We start from the raw sequence: 10,757 nt of genomic DNA on the forward strand, positions 1-10,757 counted from the left end.
CTGCGCGTGTTCCCTCCTCCCGCGGGCCGGCGGCGGGGCCATGGCGCACGGGCACGGGCACGGCCCGGGCGGCGGCTGCTGCGGCGGGGCCGAGCGCGAGGAGCCCCCTGAGCGCCGCGGCCTGGCCTGGGGCCTCTACCTGCGCATCGACCGCGAGCGGCTCCAGTGCCTCAACGAGCGGCGGGAGGGCAGCGGGGCGCTGGTGTTCCGGGCTTGGGAGGAGCGAGCGGACCGCAGCCAGGTACCGGCCGGGGGGGGGCAACTTTTCTAAGACCGAGAACCGAATACCCTGGCCCCGCCCATTTTCTGAGGCCCCGCCCATTCCACCCCCCCCCCGCTCGCTGTCCCCCATCATCGCTCACCGGCTCATTTTCATGGGGGGGGCGGGAGCCAGGGATGAGGGGGTTGGGGTGCAGGAGGGGGCTCTAGGAGGGAGTTTGGGTGCGGGAGGGGGCTCAGGGCTAGGGGTGGGGGTGAGGGAGGGGGTCCGGGCTCCAGGCGGCGCTTACCTCAGGTGGCTCTAGGGAAGCTGCCGACAGGTCCCTCTGGCTCCCAGTGCGCTGCCCCCGCGGCTCCCATTGGTCGTGGTTCTCAGCCAATGGGAGCTGTGGAGCCGGCACTTGGGGCGGGGACAGCGTGTGGAGCCCCTGTGCACCCAGGGGCAGACCGGCTGCTTCCTGGAGCTGTAGGGAGCCTGCCTGCCCTGCCTGCAGCACTGCTGACCGGACTTCTAACAGCCCGGTTAGTGGTGCTGACCTGAGCTGCCAGGGTCCCTTTTGAACCGGGCGTTGCAGTAAAAAAAAACAACCAGACACCTGGCAACCCGGGGCGGGGGGAGACAGGTGCCAGCAGCAGTGCAGCCAGGTGTTCCTCTAGTCTAGGAAGTCTCTAAAGCCCCCCCATATCCTGAATGGCTGCGGGTGTGGCTGCTCGCAGGAGACCTCATCTCTGCGCCCCTGCGGGGGGGTGGCCGCTGGCCCCCAAGAACACAGGGCTGGGAGGGAATCTCCTGGGGTGTGCAGTTTAGCTGTTCCCGTGCTTCTCTCCCCTTCCCCCACTTGCTGTCGCAGCCACCCGCTATGTGATCCTTGCCTGCCTCTGGCCCCTGTGCTGGCTGGGCTGTGCAGCTGCTCCTGATGCTCTCTGTGGTGGGGGTCTGGGTACCTAGTGCTCCGCCGGCCGTGGGGGTTGCACCATGGGGGAAAGCAGGCAGGGCAGGCTGAGAGATTCCAGGCTGTCTCCAGTGTCCTGGCCCTGAAGCATCAGCAGTGAAGGTCAACGCTTCGGGTATTTGTGGACCTCCCCTAGAGCTTCATTTCATCTGGGACACTGACCCTTCAGGAGTTCGGTTCTTCTGATTCTGGTTGCTGCTTCCCAGATGTTGCTAGCGCATTCACCATACCAGTTCTTTCTTGGCTTTCTTCGCTTTCTCTTTCCTCCCTTGGATACCCAATTCAGTGCTTGCTTGGCATTGAACGTTCCAGTCCCAACCACCTGAGCCTTCTTTCTTTGTTCCAGGTTTCAGAGTAGCAGCCGTGTTAGTCTGTATTCGCAAAAAGAAAAGGAGTACTTGTGGCACCTTAGAGACTAACAAATTTATTAGAGCATAAGCTTTCGTGAGCTACAGCAAGTGAGCTGTAGCTCACGAAAGCTTATGCTCTAATAAATTTGTTAGTCTCTAAGGTGCCACAAGTACTCCTTTTCTTCTTTCTTTGTTCGTGATTTCTAACATGCCCTGCTTTGTCAGCTCCGTTCTCCGTGCTCTTGCATTTGTGATTTTGACACTGTGTGATATGTAATGTCTTTCTCAGCCATCTGTGGTGGGCAGCCTTCAATCTGCCTTTGTTAGCCACAGCTGAGGGCCGTATGTCTGTTTGATACAGCAGCCTGTTCAGTACAATCGCATGGTATAGTCTGACCTGTAGTTTGGTGTGGAGATCTCTGTTTGACCAGATGTCATTCATTCTATTTGTATACCAGCATAACTGTATTTGTTGGGGGTGTGTGTGGGGGGGGTGGCTTTTCCAAAATAAGTATATTAGCACGGCCCCACTGTGGATGCGCTATACCAGTAAAAATCACACTTTTGTATTTCACCTGAGAAGGCCAGAATAAGATATGCCAGTAAAAGGGCAGTTCTGCCTTTATAAGCTGCATCCACACCAAGAGTACTTGGCTATAGAGGTATAGCAATATTGTCCATGTGTGCCTAGTGTAGATGTGGCCTAAGGTCATGTCTATGCTATAGACTTCTGCTGGCACAGGCTTGTCAGTCAGGAGGTGTGATGAGGTGTGATCTCTGACCAATATCGCTGTGCTGGCTGAAGCCCTTAGTTCGAGTAGACTGGCAAAGGTGTGCTTCTACTGGTATAGCTTCTTTTGCTTGTAGAGGTGGTTTATACTGGTATAAAGTGCAGCTTTCCTAGTACAGCTGCATTCACACTAGGAGCACTTTGCTGGTATAGCATACTGGCATCCCTATACCAACAAAGTACTCCTAGCGTAGATGTGACATTAGCCATAACAAAAAAAGCCTTTGTGTCTCACGCCTCAACAGAGATTTTCTAGTGGATGCTTCAGTGGGTTATTGGATTAAATCTCTTTCTACTGAATACATTAGAACATTTACTAGTACAGTGTCTGTGTAAATACAAAAAGAAAAGGAGTACCCGTGGCACCTTAGAGACTAACAAATTTATTAGAGCATAAGCTTTCGTGAGCTACAGCTCACTTAACACGGCTGCTACTCTGAAACCTGTGTAAATACAACTGAACTATAATTTTCAGTGTAAACAAAGTTCCCTGGCTAATGCTTTGTCCATATTGTTCATTCATAATTCCCAAAATAAAGTAGTGCATATTAACATGGTTCTTCTGTATTGGCAAAAAGCTTCTGATGGAATGCAGATATGAACAGATGCAGAAGGAAGTGCATAGGAAGTGTAATATATGGCATTACAGAATATCTTCATTATCTGCTTCTAAAGGATTATTTTTAATCCAGTTTTGTATCTTTTAGTTTGTCGAAAGTGATGATGAAGTCGAACTTCTGTTCAATATCCCGTAAGTACCTGCTTGGCACCATTTCATTTCCTGTTAGCACCTGATGCACTTAGTTTTATTTGTGGCTGGGTTCTTTGCTCACTAGAGTCTTCCTTGAATGCTCTTGGGAAATAAACTAGAAAACAAGTTTGGGTGATAGCAGCTCTTCTTGACTGAGATTTACTGAATTGTGTGATGTATAATCAAGACTAACTGGAAGATAGTGGAGGGAAGTCACTGATTCTGTGTTTCATGGCAGGTTTACAGGCAACGTGAAGCTAAAAGGGATAATTGTGATGGGAGAGGATGATGATACACACCCATCAGAGATGAGACTGTAAGTGGAACTGGGCCTGGCTACCAGGAAAGATCATGTTGGGCAGATATTGTATAGAGTATCTATTTGCACAGCTGTTTTAGAGCAGAGTTTTGAAATCTCTAAGCAGTGTTTTTACCATCTCCTCAGTTATGGTCTTCCATTTGCTATGTGTAGCCGAGACTGAACACTAGAGCGACTCGTACTAAGGGATTATATTTTTTTTTTACCTCATTGCTTTTTAAAAAAATAATTAAATACTTTAGCTTTTCCTTTCCCAATGCAAAATTCTCATTGTCCAATGACATCCATATTCCTATTCCCATGTTATAGATAAGAAGGACACTAAAGCCAGAGCAGGCATTGGTGTCAGAGCTCAAATCAGAAACCAGGAATACCTGACTTCCAGGCCTGAGTTTCGGCCAGGCTCCCCTTTCATATTGCTGAGTCAAAGCTAGATTAATATTAATGTTCTAGCCTAGTCTGGAGCCGGGATTGGGGCCTAGATCACTAGAGCCCTGCATGGATCCAAAATTTGTATCCACATCTGATCCACAAACATGGTCTGCAGATATCTGCAGATTTTCAGGGCTCTGTACATCATGCTGTGCTCTGCTGAGACCCGGGCTACTGCTGCTGCTTCCTGCCCTGGCTGGGGGAGTGGTATGGCATGACAAGGCGCTGGGATTAGGAGCTCTGGCAGGCCCCGAGGGAGACACTGCAGTGCTAGCTGGCAAGGAGCTGAGACCAGGATCCACCACTTGGAGCACGAGCGGGTGTGTGAGTGGCGGGGTGCCTAGCTCATCCCCCTGCTGGGGCAGAGGCCCCTCACAGATCTGTTTGTACTTCAAACAGAGGATCCTGGTCTCAGCTCTTTGCCAGCTGGTGCTGCTGTCTCTCCTGCAGGCCTGCTTGGGGCCACCGTGCGTGCGGCAGGCCGGGGCTCCCAATTGCTGCTTGTTGTCAGTGCCACACCGCCTCCCAATTGGCTGGCAGAACAGAAAGCAGCAGCAGTGGTCTGCACTGGAGCTGAGCTCATGGTGAGCTGGAGCTTGACCTGGGCCGGGAAATTATTGTTGCCAGCCTGCTACCTCCCTACTGCTTCAGGAGCAGCCTGATACCAGGGTTTTTCTAAAGAGCTCGGAGGCAGAAGCAGGAATGTTGTTTGAAAAATTATGGTATTGGGCTAATTTTACAATTTCTGTGAAATTGTGACTTATTCAGGGCCCTAATCATCACTTGGCTTTCCACCAACAGCAGCTTTTCCCCTCATCTTTGCTCTGTCTCTAATGCACTGGAATCCTAACCCCTCTCTATATATAGAATTTATAGAAATGTAGGGCTGGAAGGGACCTTGGGAAGTCATCAAGCCCAGCCATCTGTGCTGGGGCGGGACCAAATAGACGTTTATCCAACCTGTTCTTAAAAATCTCCAACGATGGGGATTCCACAACCTCCTTTGGAAACCTGTTCCAGAACTTGGCTACCCTTATAGTTAGGAAGTTTTTCCTAATAACTAACCTAAATCTCCCTGATTGCAGATTAAACCAATTTCTTCTTGTCCTACCCTCAGTGGACATAGAGAACAATTGTCTTCTTTATAGCAGCCCTTAACATATTTGTAAACTGTTATCAGGTCCTCCGTCAGTCTTCTTTTCTCAAGACTAAACATGTGCAGTTTTTTTAACCTTTCCTCATAGGTCAGATTTTCTAAACCTTTTATCATTTTTGTTGTGCTCCTCTAGGTTCTCTCAAATTGTCCACATCTTTTCTAATCTGTAGTACTCAGAACTGCACACAGATGAGGCCTCATCAGTGTGGAGTAGAGCAGGACATGAACTGGAAGTGCTGTGGGTGGCGAATGTCTTAAATCTACAGCTCTGTTCCTTGCATCATATCAGGAATTGTCAACACACTATGAGTAGTAAACAAGAGCAAGTGCTGTTTTCTTGGTTGATCCAGTTGTGTGTGTGTTCCACAGGACAAAGCCAATTTAATAACCCAGTGGTGGGAAGAGAGGGGAGATAAATAAATCAATTATGCATTTTAAACCACTGTTGTGTTTTTCTCCACTCCCAGGTTCAAGAACATTCCTCACATGTCATTTGATGACACAGCCAGAGAACCAGATCAGATGTTCAGTCTGAATCGAGATCTAACAGGAGAACTGGAGTATCCGACAAAGTACGACACAGGCTCTTCTCGTCTCTTGTGGTGCATCTGTTAGGGATGCACTGGAGTTTATTCCTCCTGGAGCCAATGAGTTTGTGTTCCTTTTATCCGAGCCTACTCATATGCTATTCAATAGTTAGAAAGTGTTAGTAGGGGGAGAGCAGTTCCTTCACTTGTATCATAACATCGCATCAAATAATAGAATGTGCTTTTTAAATGCCTTTTCTGGCTCTTCCTGGCACTCGTGTTGGAATGAGAACTCTGTCTGTTCCTAAATGGTGCTGGGGAGGGAAGATCTTGGGTCTGGAGGCTCCCCAAACTGAATTCTCAATGCCTTGTCTCCTCCACCTCTTACACCAAGGACTGAAGAAGGCTCCTTTTACTGTTCTGCAATCTACCAGAGGAGTCACAAGTCAGACACACCAGGTGCTTCCTTCACCCTCCCTTCCAGTTCTTGTTGATCCAAGGAGTGAATGGCTAAGACACCAGGTCTCCTACATGGCAGTGCTTAGTCTCCACACCCCAATAGGCTTTCCTTTTCAAGTAGCACCTTCATCCTCTTCCGTGCAGAAACTACTCCAGAAATTAGGATTTATTTCCAGGGTGACTGGTTACATGCTGAACTCTGAACTCAGTCTGTTTTGTTTTTTCTTCCAGAATTGCTCGTTTCTCAAATGTTTACCATCTCTCCATCCACATTTCCAAAAATTTTGGAGCTGAGACAACAAAGATCTTTTATATAGGCCTGAAGGGAGAGTGGACCGAGGTGAGTGAGAGTAGGAAGAAAGTGAACAAAACACATCACAAATGCAGAAGTCAGTTCGAATTGCAACTTGTACAATTGGGTCTGTCTAGGTGTGGTTATTTATAAGAAACTTGGAAAGGGCTATGGAGACTTTTTTTTTTTTTTGAGCAGTAACTGAGTTAATTTGCTGAACTGAATCAGAACCCAAATAATACTTGGTTAGTTTCTTTCTCTGTATCCCACATGAACTGTTGTGATTCTAGGAAGCTACCTATTAAGAAGTGGGAGGTGCTGACTGTGGTGGGTTGGATCACAGAAACCCCCTTGGGAACTGCCAACTGATGTGCCAAGACTACTTCTGCCCCTGCTTTCCCTGCCAGCTTGGGACTCCAACACCTTGTCTTGTTGAGCCAGACACACCAGTCTGCTCCAACAGAGACCCAGGGTCTGGACCATGTGCCCCAAAGCTACAGACTTCACTGAAAGCAACTTAAGAAGTGTTCCTGACCTTAACACTCAGATGCCCAACTTCCATTGGGGTCCAAACCCCAAATAAATCCATTTTACCCTGTATAAAGCTTATACAGGGTAAACTCATAAATTGTTTGCCCTCTATAACACAGATAGAGAGAGATGCATAGCTGTTTGCCCCCACCGGTATTAATACATACTCTGGGTTAATTAATAAGTGTAAACTGATTTTATTAAATACAGAAAGTAGGATTTAAGTGGTTCCAAGTAGTAATAGACAGAACAAAGTGAATTATCAAGCAAAATACAAAAATAAAACTTGCAAGTCTAAGACTAGTACAATAATAAAACTGAATACAGATTAAAATCTCACCCTCAGAGATGTTTCTTTCAAAGACTGGATGCCTTCCAAGTCTGTTCACAATCCTTTCCCCTAGTACAGCCCTTGTTCCCGCTCAGGTGGTAACTAGGGGATTTCTCATGATGGTTGCCCATTTTGTTCTGTTCCACCCACTTATATATCTTTTGCATGAGGCGGGAATCCTTTTGTCCCTCTGGGTTCTCACCCCTCCTTCTGAATGGAAAAGCACCAGGTTAAAGATGGATTCTAGTTCAGTTGACATGATCACATGTCATTGTATGACTTCATTACCCACTTGCCAGCCCACAGTTATACAGGAAGACTTACAAGTAAAACAGAGCCATGTACAGGTAATTGTCCTGGTTAATGGGAGCCATTAAGATTCCAAACCATCATTAATGGCCCACACTTTGCATAACTACAATAGGACATCAGAGTTCTATTTCATATTTCTAGTTTCAGATACAAGAGTGATACATTTATACAAATAGGATGACCACACTCAGTAGATAATAAGCTTTGTAATGATACCTTACAAGAGACCTGTTGCATGAAGCATATTCCAGTTGCGTTATATTCACACTCACTAGCATATTTTTATAAAAGAGTGCAACGTCACATTGGCATTGCTGTTGGATTTATTTAAGGGATATTTTTTGTCACAGGCATGATTCTGTTAAGAACCAGATACATGCAGAAGAAGCTGCAGTCTTGCAACTACAGATTTAAAACACTGAAATAGCATAGGTTTGGCATCAGTGGAGGGATGACTTGTAATGTAAAGCATTTCTTGAGCTGGGACAGGTGCCTATGCCTCAATGGCTGGCACCAAATTCAGTTTGGGCAGATCTTGGGAAGGGTGGGAGAGACTTTAGACAGAAGTGAAATGGGAAGAGCTGGTCAGATTCTTTTTTTTTTTTTTTTTGGGTGGAGTAAACTGAGCTTTAATGGGACTAAATACGTTTGCCTTGATTCAGGCTTACCGACATGAAGTGACTATCTGCAACTATGAAGCATCAGCAAACCCAGCAGACCACAAAATTGATCAAATCGTGCCGGAGACCCACTTCATTTCCTAATAGTAGTACCAGGATGCTCCCAAAGGCTTCATGATCAATACACTGAGTTAATGGACTGACTCTGAAGAGAACAGATTCTCGGGGCGCTGGAGAGAGTGGTGAAATAGCTTTTATTTCTTGTCTTTGCCCTGAGAAGAAGAGTGCCAATGCATGAAATCTCTTTATAAAGTTAATTGATCGCTAATGGCAATCATCTGTTGGGTGCTTCAGCACACTGAAGAAGAATCGGGCCTTGATGTAGTGGAGTGTGTCTCCTCCACGGTGGCAACCTAGTGGCCTAATCACTTATGTTGCCGATTGAAAATAAAAGCATATCCTCTCACTGACTATGCCCCAAGCTTCAGGATTGGTTTATGTCTGAAATGCTGGTTATTGGAGGCAAACACCACCTTGTGAGCAGTGAAGCATTCTCTGGTTGCTACTCTGTTGTCCCTGGGTGTTGAACAATTGCTGCTGGTGTGTGAAGCTTGAGCCTAACAGTGACTTGATGTAGGGTTATTGCTGTATTGAGGAGAAAGGAATTGTAAACTAAAACTTGCATCTTGAGATTGTTTCCCTGAAATGTAAATTCTGAGGGAAATCTAAAACTGTGGGAGAGATGCTGGATCCTTAACGTATATAAAAGTGAAGATACAGGATTGTATGGTTGACGGGGCTTTGCAGAAAGCGTTTAAAGCACTGTGTGTATATTTAAAGTTGTGGCTTTTCACTGAAGGTATGGAGCCTCCGCTCCATGTTAGAAGCCAGAGCTGGAGACCTAGGAGTTCCTTTAGGCACAACTTTATAAGGAATGTAACTACTCTTTCCTAATAAATCTATGGCAGGTGTAATTTGTTTCATTTCTTGTGTCCCTTCTTGCTGCATTTTGACTTGTGTAGTAGTGTACCTGTTTAGTTGCAGAAAGGTTTAATGCAACTGAGTGTACCTCACAGATGTGGGGTGCTTTACAGCCAAACAATACCATCATTAAATACACACTGGTAACCATGGTCGAACAGTCAAGAGCTATGATCTAGCAGCCCAAAACCCCTTTATTCACCATTAATGGCTATAGCTAAGACCCAGTAAAAAGTTTCTGCAAACAATTATGAAAAGTGGTGTGAGAATCTTTTGTATCAAAAAAAGTGTGCAGGCTTATAGGTCCAAAGAAGTAGTAGTAATTTGCTACCACTGGAGCAACAGCTTCAGGCTTATTTCAGTGCTTGCAGCAATGAGATCTGTGATGGATAACCTAGCTGTACATTCCATTCATGGCATAGATATGAGGTTGGCAGCTGGGGTAATCAAAATGTATTACTTATGTAGTCTTGTATCCTCAATGAGGATGACATCTGGTAGTGATTGCAGCATGCCACTCCAATCTGTAATGTTTTTCCTGTGGTGCTCAAGGAATGGGGAAAACATTAGATCTTCCTCTCAATTGCTTTATGTGACACATCCAGTTATGTATATACAAGCTTTTTTTTCATACCTTTGCACAAACTCCCATCAAGAAGAGCAGGCTGGAACTATAACTGGGTGTTAGGGTGACTTACACCTAACCTTTTGTGGCTGGAATTTAAGTTCAAAATTGCCATAAACTGCAGTTTTATGGCATTAACTCTGGTTCAAAAAGGGATTTAAAATATCTTTATCAAATGTAATCCTACCTCTTAGTCTAGACAAAGAGAACTGTTTCTCTGAGGTAGCAGTTTCACCTTGATAGGCCGAGAGCAGAAATTGCAGGATGAAATGTCACTGAGATAGTAACTTTGTCTGTTTGAGGGGGGGCAGTCTGGGTTTCAATCAAACAAATTACAGCTGTGCTGCTGGTTGTCAGCATTTTTAATTCTTTAGTAATGCAGGGACAGGAAAGGGGGTGTGTGAGATCTTCTCTAAAGCAAGGAAATAGCTCAGCCAGCTTGCTCAAGCAATGCTGCTCCTTACCTACCCCCCCCCCCCCCACGCTCAAATTGCGGTCTTAATATCTTCTTATCGCTCAGGGACACTTATTCTAGGAAGTGCCTGCTATTCTCCCCTGCACAATACTGCTGGCGCTTTCAGCACCATTACCTCAAGCACCCTGGGAACGTAGTAGAAAGTGGGTTTCCCACACACCGTGTAACTGTGCTGATGGCGGGGGAGAGTTCAGTCCCTACGGCCTAGGAGGGCCCGTGCTGGATAAATCACGTTGGGCCTTTGGCCAGATCGCCGCCGGGGGGCTCGGAGAACCGGCTGGGCTCGAACGGGGCTTATGTTCCCCAGCTCCGGGCAGTGACTAGCCGCCTGATGCGCGGGGAGCTGAGAGAAACAAAGAGGCTCTGCTGGGTGAAACCAGCAGGCCCAAGGTTTGGGCGCTGGGGACCCGGTGTCTGTCCAAAGGGCCGCGGCTCCTGCCCTGGGGGCTGGGGCTCCGGGCTGCCCCACCCGCCATGGGTGGCTGGGGCGGGGGGGGGAGGAAGACGCCGCCCCCTTCCAGGCCTGGCGCCCCGGGCATGGAGTGAAAGCCAGGGCAGGCTCCGCCCGCGCCGGGTCCGTATCCCCCGCTGGGCAGCCGCGGAGCCCCGCTCCCGCCCCCCGGGCAGCGCCGGG

The 10,757-nt window shown here is 47.3% G+C and overlaps 1 protein-coding gene across 1 annotated transcript; it reads left to right on the top strand.

Moving 5' to 3' along the window:
• Positions 1 to 9,016, top strand: PITHD1 (PITH domain containing 1). The gene is made up of 6 exons (XM_038377408.2): positions 1 to 241; positions 3,020 to 3,063; positions 3,302 to 3,379; positions 5,438 to 5,542; positions 6,188 to 6,296; positions 8,085 to 9,016. Exons 1-6 carry the CDS (start codon positions 41 to 43, stop codon positions 8,184 to 8,186), a joined length of 639 nt encoding a protein of 212 aa, XP_038233336.1. The 5' UTR covers positions 1 to 40; the 3' UTR covers positions 8,187 to 9,016.
• Positions 9,017 to 10,757: the final 1,741 nt, after the last annotated feature.

This window comes from Dermochelys coriacea, chromosome 19 (genome assembly GCF_009764565.3).
Source record: "Dermochelys coriacea isolate rDerCor1 chromosome 19, rDerCor1.pri.v4, whole genome shotgun sequence".
In the NCBI taxonomy this organism is placed as follows: Eukaryota; Metazoa; Chordata; order Testudines; family Dermochelyidae; genus Dermochelys; species Dermochelys coriacea.

What these genes read in the sequence shown, in the direction of transcription:
- PITHD1 (XM_038377408.2), top strand. Translation starts at nt 41, where the DNA reads ATGGCGCACGGGCACGGGCACGGCCCGGGCGGCGGCTGCTGCGGCGGG. An exon ending in AGCGAGCGGACCGCAGCCAG is followed by an intron (nt 242 to 3,019) that starts GTACCGGCCGGG and finishes TGTATCTTTTAG; the next exon opens with TTTGTCGAAAGTGATGATGA. An exon ending in TGAAGGGAGAGTGGACCGAG is followed by an intron (nt 6,297 to 8,084) that starts GTGAGTGAGAGT and finishes GCCTTGATTCAG; the next exon opens with GCTTACCGACATGAAGTGAC.